This window comes from Chiloscyllium plagiosum, chromosome 2 (genome assembly GCF_004010195.1).
Source record: "Chiloscyllium plagiosum isolate BGI_BamShark_2017 chromosome 2, ASM401019v2, whole genome shotgun sequence".
Lineage (NCBI taxonomy): Eukaryota > Metazoa > Chordata > Chondrichthyes > Orectolobiformes > Hemiscylliidae > Chiloscyllium > Chiloscyllium plagiosum.
In genome coordinates this window covers 127,954,487-127,978,853 of record NC_057711.1, presented here as the reverse complement: position 1 = coordinate 127,978,853, position 24,367 = coordinate 127,954,487, and the positions used below count along the sequence as shown (strand labels likewise).

Sequence of the window (24,367 nt, the reverse complement as noted above, 5' to 3'; positions counted from 1 at the left end):
AAATGTGTTGCTGGAAAAGCGCAGCAGGTCAGGCAGCATCCAGGGAACAGGAGAATCGACGTTTCGGGCATAAGCCCTAGCCTGCTGGACAAACTTTCCCCATTCCTGAAGAAGGGCTTATGCCCGAAACGTCGATTCTCCTGTTCCCTGGATGCTGCCTGACCTGCTGCGCTTTTCCAGCAACACATTTCCAGCTCTGATCTCCAGCATCTGCAGACCTCACTTTCTTCCCAATACAATGTAACATCCTGGCAGCATCGAACAGTTCTTGATGGGATCAGGAGACTTCAGCTCTCTTCGAAGGTAGGTGAGAATATCCCTGTTGAAGCAGTGAGGTATTTCCATTGTTTCTCTGCCTCTCTGTCTGGCCTGTCCTTTGTGTGGCTTTGGTATCACTGGGATACGAGACTGCCCTTAGGGCTTTGGGACAGCTATGTTGATTGGGTCCAGGAAGCTTAGTGTTAGTTTGTCTTAGGAAGTGTATTTCCTGGTCTGCAAGTGACTATGGTCGTGTCTGGTTTCCCTTGTCAGTCTGTTCAGTAAATGCTGAGGCATTTTGGGTGTTTCTTGTATGGTTTGGACAGGCTTGATTTTCTGTGTTCTGTGTGGGCATGCTAAGGGTAGGCAAGGTGGCAGACCTTTTACCACACTGATGCACTAATGCTTATATTATTTCACGTAACATAAGAAACTGGGAGTGAATAACATGGTGTTGAATAATTCAACAGATATGTATTGTAACTAACTATTCTCTACAAACATAATATTCATGAGGCAGAAAAGAGCTTGGGCTAACATTATGATGTTAAGTTAGAACAGAACAGCATGCTTCCAATAAAATGTCAAGCTTCAGTTGATCTACGGTAGGACAGAGTATGAGATCTTTGTACCTTACATTGCATGCTATGATGCAATGATAATATCATGAGCATGTCTCCTAAAGATGTACTAACCCTGAGGCATAACGCAACAGTATGTAACAAGTCCAACAGAGTAGGGTGCAATTCTGGACTTAATTTAAGGAAAGAAAATTGGGCAGGTGGAAGTGCCAGTAGGAGAGCATTTTGGTGATTATGATCTTAATTCAGTTTATTTGACCATGATCAAGGAATAGGGCAAAGAAAGAATAGGAGTTAAAGTTTTTAAAAATATTTTTGTAGGACCAATTTTACAAAGCTGAGAAATGATTTAACAAAAGTCAACTTGGAAAAGTTATGTGTTGTTCTGCGCGTTCAATGGGGAACATTATGGGTTGAGAGGAAACATGTCCCCATAAAGAGGAAGAGTAGGACAGCCAAGCCCAAACCGTCTTGGATATCAGGGAACGAACAGTTTAAAAAAGGCTGAAAAGTGAAGCTTATGTTAGACAAGGAGAACCCATTACTGCAGAAAATAAAGAGGAGTATAGACAGTGCAGGGATGAAATCAAAAAGTGATGAGCAAAGCAAAGAGCAGGCAAGGAAAAGTATTAACAAGCAAAGAGAACCCGAGCATATTTAATCAATACACTCAAAGTAAAAGGATAGCTAAAGCAAGTGGGGCCCTTAAAAGACCAAAAACATAAGGTGTCTTGGAAAGGTTTAGATTTGGTTCTTAAAGAATACTTTGTGCCTATCTTTACAAAAGATGTCCAATGTATACAAAGTTAAAAATCACATAACATCAGGTTATAGTCCAACAGGTTTAATTGGAAGCACTAGCTTTCACAGCGCTGCTTCGTCATCAGGTGGTGGTTGATGAAGAGGCAGCACCTTGAAAGCTAGAGCTTCCAAATAAACCTGTTGGACTATAACCTGGTGTTATGTGATTTTTAACTTTGTCCACCCCAGTCCAACACCGGCATTTCCAAATCAATATAGACAAAGTGGTGGATGAAAAAGAGGAGTGTGAAAGAGCAGATGTGATAAACAATTGGAAAGAAGTATTAGGAGGATTTATTTTCCTGAAAGTGGTTAAAACACCTGTCCTGGATTAAATGTGTCCCAGAGTGTTAAAAGAAGCTTGGGAGGAAATAGTGGATGCTCTCACTACAATTTCCAATCCTCACTGGACGTAGCTGTGGTGATACAGGATTGCAAGGTTACTAATGTTGTATTTTTGTTTGAAAAATGAAATGAGAGTTTGGCATGCAATTATTCAGTCTCTCAGTCTAACCTCCAGTGGGCAAATTATAGGAACCAATTCTGAGAGACGAAAATAACTGTCCCTAAAAAGATTGGGTGTAATCAAGGAAGTCAGCCTGTATTTTTTAGGGAAGATTGTGTCAGGCGAGATTTGATTGAATATCCTTCAGAGGTAACGAAGAGGATTGATGATGATAGTGCAGTTGGCCTGGTTATGTAGATTTTAGTAAGGCTTTTGACAAGGTCCCACGTGCAGACTGGTTTAGAAAGAAAGTCTATAGAATCCAGGGTAATGTACAAAAAGTGGATGCAAAGCTTCCTCAGCTACAGCAAGCGATAAGAAATGGTCAGCAGATGTTTTATAATGCTGTTTCCAGGAAATTGGAGATTAATTCAGATAAATGTGAGGTGCTGCATTTTGGGAAAGGAAATCTTAGCAGGACTTATACATTTAATGGTAAGGTCTGAGAGAGTGTTGCTGAACAAAGAGACCTTGGAGTGCATGTTCATAGCTCATTGAAAAGTAGAGTCGCAGGTAGATAGGATAGTGAAGAAGGTGCTTGGTATGATTTCCTTTATTGGTCAGAGTATTAAGTACAGGAGTTGGGAGGTCATATTGCGGCTGTACAGGACATTGGTTAGGCCATTGTTGGAATATTGCGTGCAATTCTGGTCTCCTTCCTATTGCAGAAAATGTGTGGAAGTGTTGCTTCTGCAGAAGTCACATACTCAGAGGTCATAAGACTCAGTGTTGCTTCAGCAGAAGTCATTTGACTCAACTATCAGGGAGGGGAGGTGCACATTAACAATAGACCACAGAGGGATGTGGATGTGATTAGATTAGCAACTGCACAGAGCAACTGCAACTGTCACGTACAAGGAACTGGATAGGATAAAGATAACCAAATAAGGCAAGAAATAAACATGGGTAGGGGGCCTATAGAATTAGAGTAAGGGGGAAAGCAAACAGAGGCGGAGTGAAGCTAGGGCTTGTGATAGGCTACGCAAATTAGCAAAATCAACCAATGAGGTGAAAGGGGAAGTACCGAGAGACTCTCAGAGACTGTATAAAAATGCACTGATATTGTTCAGCAGTGTGCCTACTTTGTGGACACCCGCTCTTGCAAGAATGTATGAATAAAGACTGCTTCGGAATTTGACTCGGACTAAAATTATTTGGCAGTGGGCTTTGTTTCTCACACTATCAGAAGGATGTTGTGAAATTTAGAGTCATAGAGATGTACAGCATGAAAACAGGCCCTTCGGTCCAACCCGTCCATGCCGACCAGATATCCCAACCCAACCTAGTTCCACCTGTCAGCACCCGGCCCATTTCCCTCCAAACCCTTCCTATTCATATACCCATCCAAATGCCTCTTAAATGTTGCAATTGTACCAGCCTCCACCACTTCCTCTGGCAGCTCATTCCATGCACATACCATCCTCTGCGTGAAAAGATTGCTCCGTAGGTCCCTTTTATATCTTTCCCCCCTCACCCTAAACCTATGCCCTCCAGTTCTGGACTCCCCCACCCCAGGGAAAAGATTTTGCGCCTCATAATTTTGTAAACCTCAATAAAGTCACCCCTCAGCCTCCGACGCTCCAGGGAAAACAGCCCCAGCCTGTTCAGTCTCTCCCTATAGCTCAAATCCTCCAACCCTGGCAACATCCTTGTAAATCTTTTCTGAAGATTGGAAGTATGACCAAGCCATTTGACATTAAAATTGGGTCATGTAATTGGTAATGAGGCAGGAAGGTATAAACAGACTGCTCAAATGGCAGAGAAGGGCAAATGGAATTGAACTCAAAGAAGTGAGGTGTGGTCAAGCAAATCAAAAGGTTTCACAATGACTGGGAGAATACTGAGAGTTGCAGTGGGAGTGATGGAGTTTGGAGCCAGTACACAGCTCCCTGAAGGCTGGATGAGAGGTTGCTAACGTGGTTGAAAGGGGATGTGGAGCTTTTATTAACTTTATTAACCAGGGAATGCAGAGAGGTAATGCTGGAACAATGTAAACCATTATAGGCCACAGCATGAGAAATATATGGGGGTTCTGATTACCTGATTATAGCAAAGATGTAATTGCATTAGAGAAGGTACATAGGAGATTCACCAGGATGCTGCCCATGCTGGAGAATTGCTGCAATGAGGATACATTGCTTAGACTGGAGCTATTCTTGGATCAGGGCATGCTAAGGAAAGGTTTGATGAAGATGTGCAGCTTGTGAGATATCAGTATAAGGTGGATGGGAAGGACTCAGCAGAGCCACCAATGTTTAGGGCCCCTGATTGCAAGTGGCTTGTGGAAGGATTATTGGGGATATGAGGAAAGATTTGTTCACCTGAAGGGTAGTTGACATCTGAACCTAGCTGCCTGAAAGGGTAATAGAGGCACAAACCCTCAAGTAATTTTAAAAGCATCTGGATATGTACTTGAACTCCTATTACCTTCAGTAACATAGGTTCCTTCAAAAGATGATGGAAACAGATCATATTGTCATTCAAATACAAATTGGTGAGAATTCCTTTCAAAAAATGATAATTTGGGACAAGATTTGTACTGAATGTACTTAGAAGCAACACATAATTTTTAATTAATTGTATCCAAAGCCCATTGAGGTATACCTTGCCTCATTTCTGGGTGAAATAAGTTCCACAGAGGCTGGTATCCCATCACCAAGTCACCCTTTATTTATACATGGAGAGTCCCTGATACTGATCCAGCTCCATCAGAACCACATCCTAGAGTGAGCAGAACCTCTGACATGCCTGTTTACATCTGTCAGCCAGGTTAACAGCCCCAGTCAGGGAACCCATATTCTATGACATCCACCTGGCTGACCTCATTACAGTCACTACACTGGGTGTCCTGACTAATAGATGGAGACTGATCACTATGGTTTATTGACAGTTCCACTCCCTTTGTATGTTCCAACTACCAGAATTGCAAAAGGCAAGCGAGATGGTCTTTTCCCATTGAGCAATGTTTTGTATGTATTTCAGTTTCAAACTGAGCTACTGGTAAGTAAGTTATTAAATAAATAAAATAAAGTTCAATGTTATGATATTTATTCGCCAATGTACTGGTATAGGATAGGAAATGCAGGTCTATCAGATCATGATGAAAGAATTATGATGTTTGCTGTGCCACAGTGCTGAGGCGCCCTAATTAAGCTTATTCATGAGGAATGGCTCCATCAGTGAGGCAATGAAAAGTTGCCAGAACATCTAGAACAATGTTTCATTGTAATGTTTTACTTTCAAAAGAAGAAAATGGTAGAAAATTGGAAAATAAAAGTACATAACCTTCCAACCTCCTAAATTGGTATTTATTTATTAAGCGTATAATTTATTTGCTTTATTGCCTGAAAGGTCACTGTGCATAGACAATGTAATTAACTCCAATGTATAGTGTAATGTATTTTATCCTGTGGCATTTATTTAACTTTACTTTTGTTTTTAATTTGCAGGTGCTACTCTTTAATGACCAGAATTATGGCATTCACTATGAATACACAATTCCAATCGAGCCAGGTCCAGGAAATCATAGTGCAAAGGCCAATGTTCCTCTCTTTATGTGGACTCACTCTGGTTGGGAAGATTGCGGTGCCATGTGTGGAGGAGGTTTGGAAACAAACTTTTTTTACACGTTATTCTGAAATTGACACTTGCAAGATAATATTAGTCAGAAATCATCTTTTTAAGGCATATATGAAGTCATGCAAAAGTATTTACTGCCTGGTTTAGAGACTGCTTATCAACTAACATTATTAAATGTATAATAAAAAATTACATAACCTTACATAAAATATAAATAAGAAAATCCAACTTAACTGGATCCAAATTTGCAATGCACAAATACATTTCATCTGTTCTAGTTTCTCATTTCTCTTTTCAGCTTATCTATTACTGCTAATTGACAAGTTACTTTAAGTAAGTTCATAACTAGGGCGCAGATTGGCTTCTTAGTTATTACTGAAGAATAGCTGAGAAAATAAACTATTTATAAGAATATGTATTGCCGCTGTTTCAGTTTCCTCCCACCCAATTACAGGGTCAAATGTAATTATGAATTTTCACAACCTTTTTGAGAATTCTGGCATATTTTTAACAATACAGTTGTAAAATCAAATGAATGCAAATCTCCTTTAATTCCTGGTCATCCATATCGCAGTCTAACACGCTCACTAGTAGCAATTGAGTCTTCAACCAGGCAGTGATTAGAGAGGAATAATTTGTCTGCTTTAGAAATTGATGGGATTAAGATCAGATGGGATCAACAGTGATCAAGTAATCCAGTCTCTCAGGTTGCCACCCAAACAAAGAACACTGAAATTCATTCCTTCAGCTATTTAGCACAAAATCGCCACAAAGCTGACAACTCAGCTAACATCAGAAACATGAGTCGGAATGATTTGAATGATTGTCTTTCATTGTGACGTCCTTATCAGGACAGAATTAATGAATTGATGCTTAAGATGATTGTGCATTCTAGGATGTGAAAGAAAATCAGACCTCACTATTAAATTAGAAGTTCATGAATTTATTTTGATTCTTCTCACAACTTTCAAAATTGCAGAAGAATCCCATACCAAGACCATATTTGTAGTTTGTGAGGAACAGAGAGAGAGAGAAAAATCTGATTTGGTGAGTACTGGGTAAAGCTGAGTAATTGGTTGCTAGTTTACTGTTCATAGTAAGAATTACAATGGCAGGAGAACTCAGTTCCATGGAATGCTCCTCCTGCAGTATGTGGGAAATCAGGGACAGGAAGTGCGTTCAGCTGCACCTCCTAATTTACCGCATGGAGTTCCTGTACCTGTGGATGGACTCACTGAGAATGTCATGGGTAGCACATTTAGTGAGTTGGTTACATCATGTAAGGGCTGCACAGAGAAGAGTTGAGTGACCACCAGGAAGACTAGTATATGTGAGCAGGCAGTGCAAGTGTCCCCTGTGGCCATTCCCCTCTCAAACAGCTATACCGGTATGGATACTATTGTGGGTGGAATGGCCTCTTAGGGGAAAGCAACAACAGCCAAGTACATGGCTCTGCTGCACAGCAGGAAGGGGCAGGGAGCTGGGAGACTTTCAGTAGACAATAGACAATAGGTGCAGGAGTAGGCCATTCTGCCCTTCGAGCCTGCACCACCATTCAATATGATCATGGCTGATCATTCCTAATCAGTATCCTGTTCCTGCCTTATCTCCATAACCCTTGATTCCACAATCGTTGAGAGCTCTATCCAACTCTTTCTTAAACGAATCCAGAGACTGAACCTCCACTGCCCTCTGGGGCAGAGCATCCCACACAGCCACCACTCTCTGGGTGAAGAAGTTTCTCCTCATCTCTGTCCTAAATGATCTACCCCGTATTTTTAAGCTGTGTCCTCTGGTTCAGCACTCGCCCATCAGCGGAAACATGTTTCCTGCCTCCAGAGTGTCCAAACCTTTAATAATCTTATACGTCTCAATCAGATCCCCGCTCCGTCTTCTAAACTCAAGGATATACAAGCCCAGTCGCTCCAGTCTTTCAGTGTAAGCTAGGTTTTAAACAGCATGCTAAAGAAGAAAAACATGATTGAGGGGCAGAGGGATGCAGGGAGCGAATAGAGTTTAGGATGACGGCAGCTGAAAGCTTGGCCAACAATGGTGGAGTATTTCACATCAGAAATGCTGAGGAGCCTAGAAGTGTATAGAGGCTTGTGTGCCTGGAGGGGACCGGGAGGAGACAGGGAGGGCTGAGGCAATGCATGGATTTAAAAACAAGGCTGAGAATTTTAAAACCAAGGCAATACCTAACCAGGAGCCAGTGTAGGTCAGCAAGGACAAGGCTTCAAGGGAATAGTCAGCCAACTAACTTTCAATCCAAGTTAGTACTTTGCCCCCAATACCATGCGCCCTAATTTTGCTCACTAACCTCCTATGTGAGACTTTATCAAAAGCTTTCTGAAAGTCCAGGTACACTACATCTACTGGATCTCCCTCGCCCATCTTCAGAGTTACATCCTCAAAAAATTCCAGAAGATTAGTCAAGCATGATTTCCCAGTAACAGGGGACTCGATTGTAAGGAGAACTAAGAAGGAATTTTGAGGCAGCAAACAAGACTCTCAAATGGTATGTTGCCTCCCTGGTGTCAGAGTCAAAGATGTCTCAGAGTGGCCGCAGAGCATTTGAAGGGGGAGGGTGAACAGCCAGCAGATGTGGTCCATGTCAGGACCAACAATACAGGTAAAAAATGAAATGAGGTCCTGCAGCAAGAGTTTAGAGTTAGATAGTAAGTTAAAGAGGAAGTCGACTGGGGTTGTAAACTTCAATTACTTTAGTGCTACATGTTACTGTGTATAGGAATAGGAAGATAGATCAGATGAACATATGGCTAATGGCATAGTGTAGGAGGAAGAGCTTTAGATTTTTGGATCATTGGAACAGTTTCTGAGGAACCTATACGAGGTTGCCTCTGAACAGGATGGGTCAAATATCCTTCCTGAGAGGTTTGTTTGTGCTATTTGGAAGGTTTTGAACTAATTTGGAAGGGGATGTGACACAGAGTAGATTTAAATTTGGGAGCAATGTCCAATCAGATTAGAAGGAATGCTAGGACAGTCCAGTAGGTGGAGAAGCCATGGGTATGAAAAGGTACATGGGAGAACTGGAAAGCTAAATTACATCTACTTTATGCAAGGAGCCTGACTTAGAGCACTGATCAGCACAAGGGGTATGATGTTGTTGCAACCACTAGTTGAAGAGACATGGTCGAAGAGAACACAGGACTGGAATGGAAGCTCAACAATCCAGGATTTGGAAGTTTCAGACGTGATGGGGGTGGGGAATGGGATTAAGAGAGGTTATTAATAAAGGCGACTATCACTGCAATAATGAGGGAGATGCCCTAGAAGGGTCTTCAAAAGAGGCCATTGCAGTAGAGCTTAGAAATAGAAAGCAGTGATTACCTTTCTGGAATTATACTACAGCCCTTCCAACAGTCAGAGGCAGATAGAGAAAAAGATATGAAGGCAAATCACAAAGAGGTGTGTCTGAAACATAGTTATGGTTGTAGGGACTTCAAATTTTGGAACTTTAACTGGGATCGCCTTACTATGAAAGGATTGCATGGGGTGGAATTTTTAAATTGCATCCAGGAAAGCTTTCTGTGCAATACGTAGATAGTCAGATTAGAGAGGGGGGCAGCGCTAGATCTAATCCTGGAGAATGAAGCAGGACAAATAGTGTAGTGTCAGTGGGTGAACATTTTGGGGACAGTGACAATAACTCTGTAAATTTCAAGTCATTATGGAAAGGGATAAAGGATAATACAGAAATTAAATATTGAAATTGGGAGAAGGCCACTTTCAATATCATTAGACAGGATCTGGCAAACATTGACTGGGAGCAGCTTCTTGCAGGTAAGTCTACATTTGGAAAGTGAGAGTTGTTAAATAGTAGTATAGTGTGAATTCAGGGTCAGTGTGTTCCTCTAAAAGTGAACAGCAAAGGCACCAGGTCAAGGGAACCCTGGATGTCAAGGATCTGGAGAATATGATAAAGAAAATAAAGGAAGCATATGTCAGGTACAGAGCATTAAAACAGGATAGGTCCTTTAGAGAGTCTAAGAGGTTCTTTAAAAGGAAAATTAGAAGGATGAAGAGAGGCCACGCAATGTCTTTGGCTGATGGAAAAGCAAAAGAAAAGCCCTAAGGCTTTTTGTAAGAGTCAGAAGATTACCAAGGACAGGGTGGGACCTGTTAGCAACCTGTATGTGGAACCGGTGATGTGAGTGAGGTCTCAAATGAATGTTTCGGATCTATATCCACAGAGGAGAAAGACATTGAAGCTGGGGAGTTTAGTTGGGATGGTGACGTTATAGAATATGTTAAGATTAATACTGAGGTTTTAATGAGCATATAGCTACATAAATCCTGAGGGCCTGATGGGATGTATCTCGGGCTGCTCTGGGAGGCAAGGGAGGAGATTCTGTGACCTCAGTGGAGATATTTACCACCTCGCTGGCCACCGATGCAGTGCCAGATGACTGGAGGATAGATAATGTGGTTCCTTTATTCAAGAAGGGCGACAGGTATAGGCCAGGTAATTACAGACCAGTTAGTCTGATGTCAGTGGCAGGGAAATTATTTATAAAAAATTCTGACAGGCAGGGTTAATCAATATGTGGAAAGTCATTGATTAGAGATAGTCAGCACAAATTTGTTCAAAGAAGATCCTATCTGACTAATTAATTGAGGTTGTTGAAAGGTGATTAAATATATTGATGACGGAAGAGCAGTTGATGTAGTTTATGTGGACTTCAGTAAGGCCTTTGACAAGGTCCGATATAGCAGGCTGGTCCAAAAGGAAAGAGCCCATGGGACCCAAGGCAAGTTGGCAAACAAGATGCAAAATTGTCTTCCAAATAGGAGGCAAAAGGTGATGGTAGAGGGTTGTTTTTGTAAGTGGAAGCTGTGCCCAGCAGTCTACCAAAGGGTTTGGTATTGGGATCCTTGTTGGTTGTTATTTACATTAACAACTTGGATGTGAATGTCGAAGGTACAATTAGTAAGTTTGGAGATGAACCAAAAATTGGTTATGTGGCTGATAGTGAGGAGGATGGTCTCAGGCGACAGTCTCATATTGATCAGCTGGTAAATTAGACAGAATAGCAAATAGAATTGGCAGGGAGGAGATTGCTGGGGCCCTGGTGAAAGTATTTAATACCTCACTAGCCAGGGTGAAATTCACCAACAGCTCTGATTGGAAAAGCAGCTACAAGGTGTATTTCAATGCCTGCTTAAAGAGAAAGACAAAGATAGAATTTTCCCAACCTCTGAATGTCAGCAACAGTCGGGAACTACACTGAGAGTGGAAGAGTTGCTTCTGGGTGTCAAGAAAGAAACGTCTGATCTTCTGTTAAGGATTTGACACCCTAGAGGAGAGCCTTAAGCAGTGAGGGACCTATTTGCATGAATTAACATCACCTAATCCTACATCATTTATATCCACATTGCTATTTTCCCAAGTGACACAGAGAAACTAGACTACCAGATCCCAACACGAAAGGGTGGTTACCTGACTCTAGTTTCATTGAGGTGTCAGTACCTGAGCTAGAGAGAGATGGAAGAGACTGTCTAACAGGTGCTTTCTCTGAGGAATGCATGACTTGTTCCTCAGAGGTGGAGGGGAAAGTGATGTCCAGAAGGTGAAGGCTGTGTGGATGTCCCTTCTGGCTACAGAAGACAAGCAAGGCAATGAGTGAACTAGGACTGGAAGTATGATAGTGTTAAGAATAAATTCACATTGGTGGCAATAGGAGAGCAGTGCAGCATTTGACAATGAATCTTTCTTGGTTTCTTAGCATTACTATGTGAGTGGTTACAGTCCTCACTCACTAAGGCAAGGATGTTCTCCCCGTAGTGGGTAATCTGATTTGTGTTGGGCACTCCGCTATCCATCTTTCTGCCATATTGTGGGTCATTTTCCCCTGGAATGAGAAAAGGACAGGGATTGAGTGAGATGAACGAGGCCTGCAGTGGTGATGCTGATAGAGGCTCTTCCTGGCTGGCAGTATTTGATTGGCAGCTGGGATTTAAATGTGGCACTGGCTGCAGGAGTACCAGTAGATGACAGCAGTAGTGAACAATTGTGCTGCTGGTAAGAGCAAAACTGAGCAAGAGCTCAGTTATTAAATTATCACAAAAAGGACAAAAAAGAATAATCTAAACTATCTATTTATAATACAAATTCAATGATTTTAAACACACAATAGAAGTATAATTCCGTTAATCTCAAAACACTGCTTTATAATTTGAAAAGAAGCTTTTGTGTAGTGCTCAAACCAGTCCTGGTGTAGTTCATTTACCTGGAAAAGAAAATGTCATCACTTCTGCTTTGTTGAAAGTACACATGCAAGAGTCTCCATGATAGGTAAAATCAATTGCTATGTAACTCAGTACCCAAAGTAACTCTCACACCAGTTTCCCTGTATCTAAACAAACCTTTGGCAGTTTAAATCACTTGGGACTTCAGTTTTCCAATTCAAACTGTGATAGCTTCTTCCTGGAGCTATCATTCACTTAGGCTTCACTACAGTTAGTTTAAATAACTGCTTCTGGGTTTTATCTAATCTGGAACCAGCACAAATTCTAACAAACTGACTGTCACTGTCCTTCTCTTATCAGGAGCGTCCTGTTCCAAGGTCTTCACAGGATTAAAAATGAAACAAAGTTTTCTCTCACTCAGCCAATGGCACCCCAGAAGCTTAAAAAAAATAGATTCTAGAATTCTCTACAGACCTTTGAGGCCCCATTATTAAAACAAATCTAAACAAAAGACCATTAGTATACAAAGCTCATCCACTCCACAGCTTCAAAAGCTGTTTTTAAATAAAATCACCCTGATAAAAGAAATACGTACAAGTTAATTATTAATTTTGGACACACAGAAAACCCACCAGTTATTAACTAAACCAAGAAATCCAAGCTTGCAGCAGCTAACTTAACAATTACTCATACAGTCTAAGTTTACATTTTGCCATTAAGTCTGCAACATAGAATACTGGATGGCCTGGACAAAATGGATGTTAGGAAGATGTTCCATTGGTAGGAGAGCCTAAGACATGAGGGCACAGCTTTAGAGTGAAGGGAAGACCTTTTGGAACAGAGATAAGGAAAAACGTCTTCAACCAGAGAATGGTGAATCAATGGAATTCATTATCAAAGAAGGCTGTGGAGGCCAGGTCATTGAGTATGTTTAAGACTGAGATAGATAGGTTCTTGAGTATCAAGGGGATCAAGAGTTACAGGGAGAAAGCAGGAGAATGGGATTGAGAAACTTATCAGCCATAATTGAATGGCAGAGCAGACTTGATTGTCTGAATGGCCTAATTTCTCCTCCTATGTCCTTTGATTAGATTAGATTAGATTAGATTACTTACAGTGTGGAAACAGGCCCTTCGGCCCAACAAGTCCACACCGCCCCGCCGAAGCGCAACACACCCATACCCCTACATTTACCCCTTACCTAACACTACGGGCAATTTAGCATGGCCAATTCACCTGACCTGCACATCCTTGGACTGTGGGAGGAAACCAGAGCACCCGGAGGAAACCCACGCAGACACGGGGAGAATGTGCAAACTCCACACAGTCAGTCGCCTGAGGCGGGAATTGAACCCAGGTCTCTGGAGCTGTGAGGCAGCAGTGCTAACCACTGTGCCACCATGGTCTTATGGTCTTATACTAACTATGTGTTAAAATGAATTGCTCACTGAGTTACATAGCAATTGTTTTTACCTATCACAGAGACTCTTGCATGTGTACTTTCAACAAAGCAGAAATCTTGAAATTTTCTTTTCCAGGTAAATGAACTATTTTCAAATTATGTTTCTGAAGAATTAAGGTTCATCAAATTAAGCATAGGTTCTTGTCCTGTAAATTTTCAAAGAAATAGGATTATGGTCTAGATACATTGGACAAGGACTCCTACACCTGGCACAGCCTCATTATTAGTTCTAAAATCTCATAATTTCAACATTGTATTCAACTCAACCAGATAGCTGGCAATTAAGTGTCACATTCTGTTCCTTGTGTTTAAATCTCTTCTCTGATGAAGTTCTGATGAAGAGTCACTGGACTCGAAATGTTAACTCTGCTTTCTGCCCCAAGTGCTGCCAGACCTCTTGAGTTTTGCTAGAATTTCTGTTTTTGCTCCTATCACTTGAACCTGTTCTGGAGCTGTAGTCTTCTTCTTCAAACTCTGGCCTGTGCATCCACTATCCATTTGCTTCACTATTGGAAATCCTCAATGCACTCGGGTTCCATGCTGTCAAGTTCCCTCTTGCCACTTCTCATTGATCACTGACCCAGGTTGATGCTGTGTGTTCCCAGTCTATTTAACTCCAACCTGAGCTCTGACCCCCGTACTAGTTTTGTTTCCTCCATAGGGCAGAAGGCAGGAGAATAGGGTTGAGAAACATATCAGTCACGATTGAATCGTGGAGCAGACTCAATGGATTGAATGGCCTAATTTCTGCTCCTGTCTTACAGTCTTATTGTCAATAATCGCAATCTATTCTTACCCACCTGTCTTAAACCTGCCACAAACGTCTGTATAAACACATATAACAATTTATTTTCAATATTTTGTTACTGAGTCAAGTCCTTTACTGATATTTTAAGTAGTTAAGAGGTGCTTGGTATTCGAAATTTGAAAAGTAGTGCCTTTCTTTAAGAATAGAGCAGTGCCAAACCACTTGTTTCCCTGAAGTGGAGAGCTAAGAGTGCTATGACACAGATTCATGCCTGTCTTTTCCTGTCTGGTAAATTCTTCATTTGAAACTATTTCTAGCAAGAAAAAGTAGTAAAGGAAGGAAGGAAATGATATCCAGTCACTTCAACCTGCCCATCTACCAATGGCCATTCTTACGTGGGTTCAGCAAACTGAATGTTAGTAAACTAAGCTATAACATCTCTCTTTAAGTATTGAAGGAATGAATGTTCTCTGAGTAGAGATCAGGCCTGGAATAATTGTAGTGTGGTGTCAGTGGTTTCCCATGATACAAAACCACAGCTGAAACATTGGACTAAATAAAAGGGTACAAGGTACAAACTGTGCTGAGAACATGCAGCATGTATAGACAGCTAGTGTGCAGTCATTCCAAATTAATGAAGAAATTGTCTCTGTGAAGCAGAGTTAACATCAATCAGTCAATGTATTACAAATCTGTGTATTTCAGAATACTGGTTCAATATTACTAGTGGACCAGATTTGTGTTCAGACCTTATGTAGACCACTAGCTTATAGTTCATATGATCATCAATGAAAAATCTCCATTTGTTTTGATCTAAACTGTGTACAATCCCATTAAAAAATAATGGGGTCCTTTTCCTGCACAACGTAAGCCATCTAAACAATCCGTCTCCTCACTTTTATTTTTATAATAATTGTTTCAGTCACCCACAACTGCTCCTGTGGGTAGGAGTTACACACATGAACAATAGTGAAAAAAATGAATCGGTGTCTGTTTTGATTTTAATTACTCTGGTTGCTAACTTGGTAGTCTGCAGAACAAAAGTGGAAGCTGTTTTCAATATCACTGCACAGCCAACTGACAATTTAGATTCTCATTACAATTATTATGAATGTGTTTTTTTTTAAAAGATGAATTGAGAAATTATTAGAAATTAATTAGTTTTTGATACATTTAAATAAGTATACCCCTCCCAACCACACACCATCCTGACTTAAATAAGTATACCCCTCCCAGCCACACACCCTCCTGACTTAAATAAGTATACCCCTCCCAGCCACACACCATCCTGACTTGGAAATGTATCGCCATTCCTTCAGTGTCGCTGGGTCAAGTTCCTGGAATTCCCTCCCTAATGGCATTGTGGGTCGACCGACTGCACATGGACACCCACATCCCACAACTGAATAAAAGAAACCGAGAAAATAAAGCTTTAAATTTGTCTGAATGGTGTATTTCAGTTTAATAAATCAGAATGCGTTTTTTATTCATTGATGGGATGTAGGCATCACTAATTGCCTTCAGGGATCGTGAATTGCCATCTTGTACCTCTGCAGTCCAAGTGATGTAGATACACCCACAGTGTTATGGAAAGGAGTTGCAATATTTATCCAGCAACACTGAAGGAACAATGATAAATTTCCAAGTTAGTATAGTGTGTAGCTTGGAGAGGAACTTGCAGGTAGTGTTGTTCCTCTGTATCTGGTAACTTTCTCAATGGTAGAAGTCCCGAGTTTGGAAGGTGCAGTTGCGCTGTTACAGTGCAATTCGTAAATAGTACACACTGTAGCCATGGTGCGTTGGTGGTGAAGGGAGTGAATATTGAAGGTAGTGGATACGGTACCAATCAAAAGGCTGCTTTGACCTTGATGTTCCTTCAGTGTTGTTGGAGCTGCACTCACCCAGGTGAATAAGGAGTATTCCATCAAACTCCTGACTTGTGCCTTGTAGATGGTGGACAAGCACTGGGGAGATAAGAAGTGAATTACACCATGCAGAATTCTGAGCCTCTTACCTTCTCTCCTAGCCATAGTGTTTCTGTGGCTGTACCAGTTCTTTTTGGGTCAATGGTAATCCCTGTTGAAATTCAATGATGGTGATGCCTGCAAATGCATATCACAAAGCAACGATTATATTCTCACCTTCTGGAAGTGGTCATAGCCAGCACTTGTATGAAGCAAAACTTAACTTGCAACAAAAACTATAAAATCAAATCTCTAATTTAACTGTGAACTGATGCAGTTTAGCAAACACAGAGGTTCTGATGAATGGGACTAGGTGCAGCAAAGGATGCAGGTTGCAGTGTTTCGAATGACCTCAGGTTTAGGAGGATAAAATGTTGGAAGCCAGCCAGTACTGCATTAGAATAGGCAGTTATAGAGATGGTAAAGGCAGAGATGAAGGTTTCAGTAGTGAATGAACAAAGACTCAGATATTGTCAATGTTAAAGAGATAGACTCAGTCATCTCAGTCTTGGCACAAATATGTAGTTGTTAGCTTATCTCTGTGTCAAAATGGCACAAATCATTTTATTCATTAACTTTGGAAACTTGTCAAATCATTAAACTGTACCTTGCACTGCATCCATGACCTTGGATGAATACTTATTATGGCAAGCACTGCTACTTCTCCCCACTGCATCCTGATCATTTGACTCGAGGTTTACCTACAGAACCCCACCTCTACCCCAACTCATACTGACACAGGATGTCTCTCCTTCTCTGCAGCTGTTGTACAAGGGCCTCCAATGCATTTCCTGAAAACTTTAATGTTCACATTTTCACATGTCCCTGCAAACTATCAATCTAAATTAATTTTTCAAAAAAAAACTCCCACTACCTTCCCTTAAAAGTTGTAAGCAACAGGGCACCATTTCAGAATAAGAGATCTGTCATTTAACATGGAGGTGAGGAGGAATTTATTCCCTGAGGATTATAAATCTTCAGAATTCTCTACCCGAGAGAGCAGTTGAGGCTGAGTCATTGAATATACTTAAAGTTGAATTATACAGATTTTTAATCTACAAGAGAATTGAGGATTATCAGGATCAGACATGGAAGTAGAACTATGGTCACAATCAGACCAATTCTTATTGAATAATAGGCAGGCTCAAAGGGTTGAATATCCAAACCTACTCCTGTTCCTTAGGTTTGCAGTAGCTACTTACAATATTGAGCCTCTTGCTGATGCAGCAGCCAGTGAACAGCGAAAATAGTAGTGACTGCACAGGATTGGTTAAAATAGCAGACAGTGTTAGTTGAACATGATTTCTGCCTGGAATGTAATGAATGAGCTTAGATTAATTGTATTAAAAAACACATCTTTTTTTTTAAGTGGAAAATTTAGAGTAGTCGACTGAAGAGCAATTGAATTTAAGCTGTCGAAAATCTGGATTTATAGAATGGAAATTGGGAAAGCAGTATTGAAAGATTATAGTGTTATGCAAGCATGGCCATTAAAAATGCAATTTGACGTGATGTGCCCATATGCTACAGAAATACGTTTAAAAACTAAGCAAACAAAAGCAGTTATGTTCTTTTTATCAATCATGGGATATGGGCATCACTGGCTGGCCAGCATTTATTGCCTGTCTCTGGTTGCCCTTGACAAGGTGATGGTGAATAGTGTGTTAATATAGACACGATAAAACAGAAGTTCACACAGATAAACTGGCCATAGTGATGATAGCAGAATCTTCGGCAATGGACTGGTAATGGAGACTAACAATCAAAGTTATACAGCTGTGCTAACTGTCTGTAATTCTTTGGGTAATGAACTCCATCTATTGTGCCAAATGACTTTGCTGCTGACTGGCTTTTTATGTACAGCCAAAACAGTTGCATGTCGAGTGGTGTGATTGTTCTCACATAATAAACACCATCACCCACTACTACGAACTGAGACATCCATCAACTCAGTATCAAAAGAGATTCAGCCAGTCCTATACTTATAATAAGCATCTGAAAAATGTCTGAGGGGGCAGTCATGAGCAGTGTACTGCTTTATTGTCTGACAATCATTGCAACAGCAGATAAACGTGAGAACAGACAAGGTACGTGACCACTGCTGTTATTAATTCCCAAGAACATTCAAAACAGCCAAGAAATCTCATCTTAATTCTCCAGAGAAAAGGCCATTTTTCCAGGTGCATTTTTCTCTTTGGAAGAATGAAACTTGTTACTACTTAGCTATTCCCTGATAATAAAGTCATTAGTTACCTTTATTTCTTCCTTGCCTCCTTCATTAGTATCTGGAAATGTCAATAAACCTGATGTAGTGCTGCTAACCAAATTTAACTGCTATTCCTCATTCCATGCTCAATGATTTGATTAGCTTAGATTACATTACATTACAGTGTGGAAACAGGCCCTTCGGCCCAACAAGTCCACACCGAAGCGCAACCCACCCATACCCCTACATTTACCCCTTACCTAACACTACGGGCAATTTAGCATGGCCAATTCACCTAACCTGCACATCTTTGGACTATGGGAGGAAACCGGAGCACCCGGAGGAAACCCACGCAGACACGGGGAGAACGTGCAAACTCCACACAGTCAGTCGCCTGAGGAATAAGTAGTTCTACATCTCCATGAATGGATTTTTCATTGAGGGATTCAGTACAACGGAAAGACATTGTTTTGAGAATTACCAATATTGATGACAAGATTCAAACTGTCCTATTCAATGTACCACTCTGTTTAAAGTGCTAGAACCCTCTCTGTTGCCTGGCAGAGGTGTCTAATTGTCTTGATCCTCTGCATATCATGCCAGCTTATGCTTTTCTGTTTCTACTAAAGACCTGCTGAGGACTGAGTGTGTTAAAACAATAAACTCTGAAAAAGCAGAAAGGCATCAGCAGTTGTTAAATATACATCTAGATGCAGAGTCCTACCATTTCCAAGAATTTATTATGCAGTTACCAATATGCATTTAGATTTTGAAGGAAGAAAGTTATGGTTATCATTGTCCAAAAAAATTCGAACTGAATGAACAAGGGAATAATGAAGACCAGTTTTAATTCCACCCTTATGCCAAGATAACAGTTCAGGACAGACATTCTGTCTCTATCATTGATTCAGGCATTTCATTGAAACATCAAAGGTCAGAAAAGTAAATAATTTCTCAAATAAAATTTGGGAGGTGATAGCTGAGGGATAATTGTTGGCAGAACATTGGAGGAACTCCTCCTTTTCAAATTTTATCATGGGATCTTATAGCTCCACCTGAAAAAACAGACAAGGCCCCAGTTAACATCTCATACAAAATCCTACACCTGCAATAATAGTGTTGCAGGGCAGCAATTCTTCAACAGAAGTGTCAGTTAAGATTATGCCATCAAACTATGCTGAGGCTTGAAGCCACAACTGCCTGCCACAGATGCAAGTGTTCTATAAATGAACCAAGCTGACAATACGTGGCCTCCAAACTGCCAAATCTTGGAAAAGTCAGGTTGCCTGAATCTCTTCTATGTTAGTAATTCTCACATTAATGATTGTAGCAATTATTTTGATTGTGTCTTTCATAGGCTACTTAAATAGCTTTATTGACAGCGCAGGGGGTGCCTGATTTATGAACATCGAACTTACGAATGCGATCCCATACCAGGGTATAATTTTAACGACCTGACATACAAACATTTCCTGTACTCACAAATAGCTGCTTTCCACTGTCCTGCATGGTGTTCCAACTTGTGTGCAAATTGACTTGCAAATGGTCTCAAGAATGGAACCATTTTCCAATCTGGGGACTGTCTGTCCTACATCACCCACTTTAATGGATGTCACGAGGCGTGCTGGAAATCTAGCCCTGCTATTCCTGGGAATGTCACAAAAGTTAAAGATTTTAAATAAGTACACAATATTCCCCAATTTGTCTGGTTTCAGAACCAGGTTGACAGAAAGTTATTTCTCATTTCAATGCACAATTTTACAAGTACGAAAATAACAGGACATGATCCTTACATGGTAGAATAACTTTTAACTGACAAACGCACTCATGGATGATCCAGCGTGTCCACACTGCAGTAAACACCACACTTTGGTGACTTCCCTCAGCTTGTTCAGTAAGATATATCTTACATATACAGGACAGACTGGTGGGCAGAAATGAGAATGAGAGGAACAGATAGAGTCAATAGCCAGAGACTTTTCCCTGCGGCAGGATTGACTAACACGAGGGGTCATCGTTTTAAGATATTAGGAGAAAGCTATAGAGGGGATGTCAGAGGAAGGTTCTTTACGCAGAGAGTTGTGAATGCATGGAATGCGTTGCCAGCGGTGGTGGAGGAAGCAGAGTCATTAGGGACATTTTAGCGACTGCTGGACATGCACATGGACAGCAGTGAGTTGAGGGTGCGTAGGTTAAGTTATTTTGTTTTACATTAGGAGTAACCCTCAGCACAACATCGTGGGCCTAAGGGCCTGTTCTGTGCTGTACTTTTCTATATTCTATGTTCCATGTTCTACGTAAATCCTGTGTCATGACACATTCTATTCATTTTGTTTATTGTGGTTATGAAGATCACATACTGGAGATTTTAACCCAAGACCTTGTATAAGTTTTCAGGAGGAATACACCTATTGTGCTTTGGTCCTTTGCTACTGAACCTTACTGTCGATTTCTGTATTGTTATCTGTCCCAGGTAAACTGTGTGGCCAATATACCTCCTGCACAACTGCATAAGTTCATCTAGTGAATGGCCCCAGTCATAGCCAGAACTTGTAGATACTTTGGACAGCAACAAGTGATTCCAGTAAATATGTCTGGCTTCTGTAAAGGGACTCAAAGACCTAAAATAGTGGGATACTCCTTCGACACAACTAAGCTCCCTTCTATTCAGTGCTACATTGTCCTGCAAGCAGAGAGGAAAAAATACAGGATGAAATAGAATGCAAAAACATTAGGAATTAAGTCAAGTCAAAACAAAACAATTAGAAGGTAAAGAGAAAGAATTAAGATACCAAATTGTCAACTCCTCCCTATTCCCTGACAACGTGTGTTCATAGCCATGGTGTCACATTTCATCCAAATTTGAGTTTCCAAGCCTCATACATAGATCACTAAGAGCTCCTATTCCCATTTCCTTAACATGGTTCAATTTCAGCTCATTTGCTGCTCCAACTCTCATTCATGCTTTCATTGTTTCTAGACTCAACTATTGTGATTCTTCCATACCTTCCCTTCCTTGACATTGTCCAAAACTCTGCTGCCCCTATCTTAAATCACAGCAATTTCCTCCTTTTCTATTGACCCCGTTTTTCTGACATACATTGGCTCCTGGTCAAACAATATTTTGCTTTTAAAATACTCATCCTTGTTTTTTTTTTGAAATTCCTCCGTGGCCTTGCCTCTCTATATCTCTGAAATCTCTTTCAGCTCCCCAATCTTTGGAATTATCTGCATTCCTCTAAGTCTGTCCTTGTGTGCATTCCCCAATAACATTGTTGAATAGATTGTGGCTGTGCCCTCAGTTACCTGTGCCATAGGCTTTGAAAGTGCCCCTCCCGACATGTCACACTGTCTGGATGGACCTCATTTTCGTCCTTTAACCTGCTTCTTCAAACTTTCCTCTTTGGTCATGTTTTCAGTCATCTGAACTAATGGGCTGGATTTTCATGTTGGGCTCGGGAAGTATAAGTTGGGCCATTTCCTGAGTTTGGAAACTGAAGCCTGACATCAGTGCCCGTACGGTCGGTACCATAATACTTTCACCTGTGGGCTGGGGCTCAACTTTTCCAATTCTTTGCACATTGTTGGGAGGATGCAGGCATGAAGTGGACTGGTTTGAAGGCCCATTTAGGTTTTCTGCAATATCAGCTCAACTTCCAAAAATAGCCCTTACTCCCTGTAGCCCTCACATTCTCACAGACCCTTTTCATGCTCCTTCAGACTCCCATGCTCCTTCCTGTGAACATGACCATACATTTCTAAATGCTCCCCCACCATCACACTCCATTCGGCCACCCCCGCCCCTCCATGTATGGTTCCTAGCTACTTGCCCATGATTCATTATGGGTGGACTAAGAGATATCTTTGACATGAAGGTTCCAAGTAAACTCACTATCTTATGGAGCTGTTATTTTCAAAGACCCTTCATAATGAGGCTGCAAATAGTGTTTATTCCCTTTTCACTATGATGGCAGTACAGTAGGGCTTCTGAGTTGAGAATGTGGTGCTGGAAAAGCACAGCAGGTCAGGCAACATCCAAGGAGCAGGAGCATCGACATTTCGGGCATAAGCCCTTCATCAGGAATCTGAGCCCAGGGCTAGCCCACTCCTTCTGCTTTACATTTCTTTTTCCATTTTTTCTCTGTTCTCTTTTTCTTTTATTCTCTTTTATTTTCCTTACCACTTGTTGAAGAGCTCAGTCTCGGTGAAAGCAGAGTGGGCCAACTGTAAACTCATGCAGCATCAGAGGCGAGACTGGGTTCCCAGCAGCTTCTGCATTGTCGAGGTGGTCCTAACGCTGACTCAGGGCTGCTATGGCAGAGATAGGTTTGGGGTCCTGGTGGCATCTGCGTCCAGCACAAATTCATGGAGACAGTAATAGATGCAAGTACAAGACCCTTCAGTATCGGCAGCAGTCGTGTGGTGAGTTCCAGTGAAGGATCCTAGTGGCGAGGGCATTGGTAGAAGCAAGATTGTGCTGAAGAGTGGCGACTTTTGTTCCTGCTGCAGCGGCTAAGGGGCCACAAGGCCCGTGGTCCATGGCAGAGCACTTGACAAGAGGGACTGTGGCGTTGAACACCTCTTTATTTCTTTATTCTTCTGCCTTTTTATTCTATGTTCTTTATTTTCTTTGTGACAATAAATAAAATCAAGTTTCAAAGCAGTTTGGTAAAGTGTAGTAGGTGCTTGGATTTTGGTTTTTAAGACCATAAGACCATAAGACACAGGAGTGGCAGTAAGGCCATTTGGCCCATCGAGTCCGCTCCGCCATTCAATCATGGCTGATAGATATTTCAACGCCACTTACCCCGCATTCTCCCCGTAGCCCTTAATTCCTTGTGAGATTAAGAATGTATCAATCTCTGCCTTGGTGACATTTAATGTCCCGACCTCCACTGCGCTCCGTGGCAATGAATTCCACAGGCCCACCACTCTCTGGCTGAAGAAATGTCTCCTCATTTCCATTTTAATTTGACCCCCTTTAATTCTAAGGCTGTGCCCTATATCCCCGCCTAACGGAAACAAATTCCCAGCGCCTAGCCTTTCTAAGCCAAGCTTTCTAAGCTGTGATCTAAGCCATTACGTTCAACAGGTACATTTTATTTAAAAACTAAAGTTTCCAGAGATTTAGCCTCAGTCCGAAACATGGCGGGAGAATTTACCAGCACCTTCTCTATAGTTTTGAACGTATTTTCACTTTTTCCGATTGCAAAATTACTGTAATACACCTAAACACGTATGCAAAGGTGGTCAATGTAAGAGCCAACTTCATATTGCAGGACAGAGCCCTATCATTGCATGAAAAGCACATCTACATTACAACACAGCATCTAATAGTGACATTTGAAGGTGTTTAACATACTTAACATTTGCCTTTTTCAATGTTCCAGGCACCTCAGCAGGGTTCCCCTGGAGTCATGAACTGTCGCACCTGGTGCAATTTTTTTTGCCTTCCAAAATCCTTTATAACATGACAAAAGAAATTTACATTTCCTGTGTCCCTCACACTGACCGTCGGTCCTGGGCAGATGTGTTTGTAGAGTTCATACAGAGACCTCCCTGATGTGCAAAGGTGACACACAAAAGGAACAAAAGGATATAATTGGGAATTACAGTCAAAAATTCTAAAGTTATTTATACTTTTTCCTGACTCCATTCCATCTGAATTGGGAGAAACCAAATCTGTCCCTCCTTCAATGGTTTTGTTTCATAATGCTCATGTGAAGCATTTTGGCAAGTTTTATAATGTTAAAGACACAATATAAATACACATATTTGTTGATGCAATGTTAAAACAAAACTCATCACTTGGCTCTGGCTCTTTTATTGTTTACTTTAACAACATATCCTTTGCTTAAGGATCCTTTTAGAAGTCTTATGACCTGAAAATGTGTCGCTGGAAAAGCGCAGCAGGTCAGGCAGCATCCAAGGAGCAGGAGAATCGACGTTTCGGGCATGAGCCCTTCTTCAGGAATGGGGAAAGTGTGTCCAGCAGGCTAAGATAAAAGGTAGGGAGGAGGGACTTGGGGGAGGGACGTTGGTAATGCGAT

At 41.2% G+C, this 24,367-nt stretch overlaps 1 protein-coding gene across 2 annotated transcripts in view; it reads left to right on the top strand.

Moving 5' to 3' along the window:
* LOC122563838 (A disintegrin and metalloproteinase with thrombospondin motifs 19-like) overlaps positions 1-24,367 on the top strand; it is a 526,911-nt gene that overhangs the window by 408,717 nt on the left and 93,827 nt on the right. For both annotated transcript variants that reach the window (XM_043718038.1, XM_043718033.1), the window contains exon 17: positions 5,595-5,748. In XM_043718038.1, the coding sequence (XP_043573973.1) occupies positions 5,595-5,748 (154 nt within the window). The remainder of the gene's footprint in view (positions 1-5,594; positions 5,749-24,367) is intronic.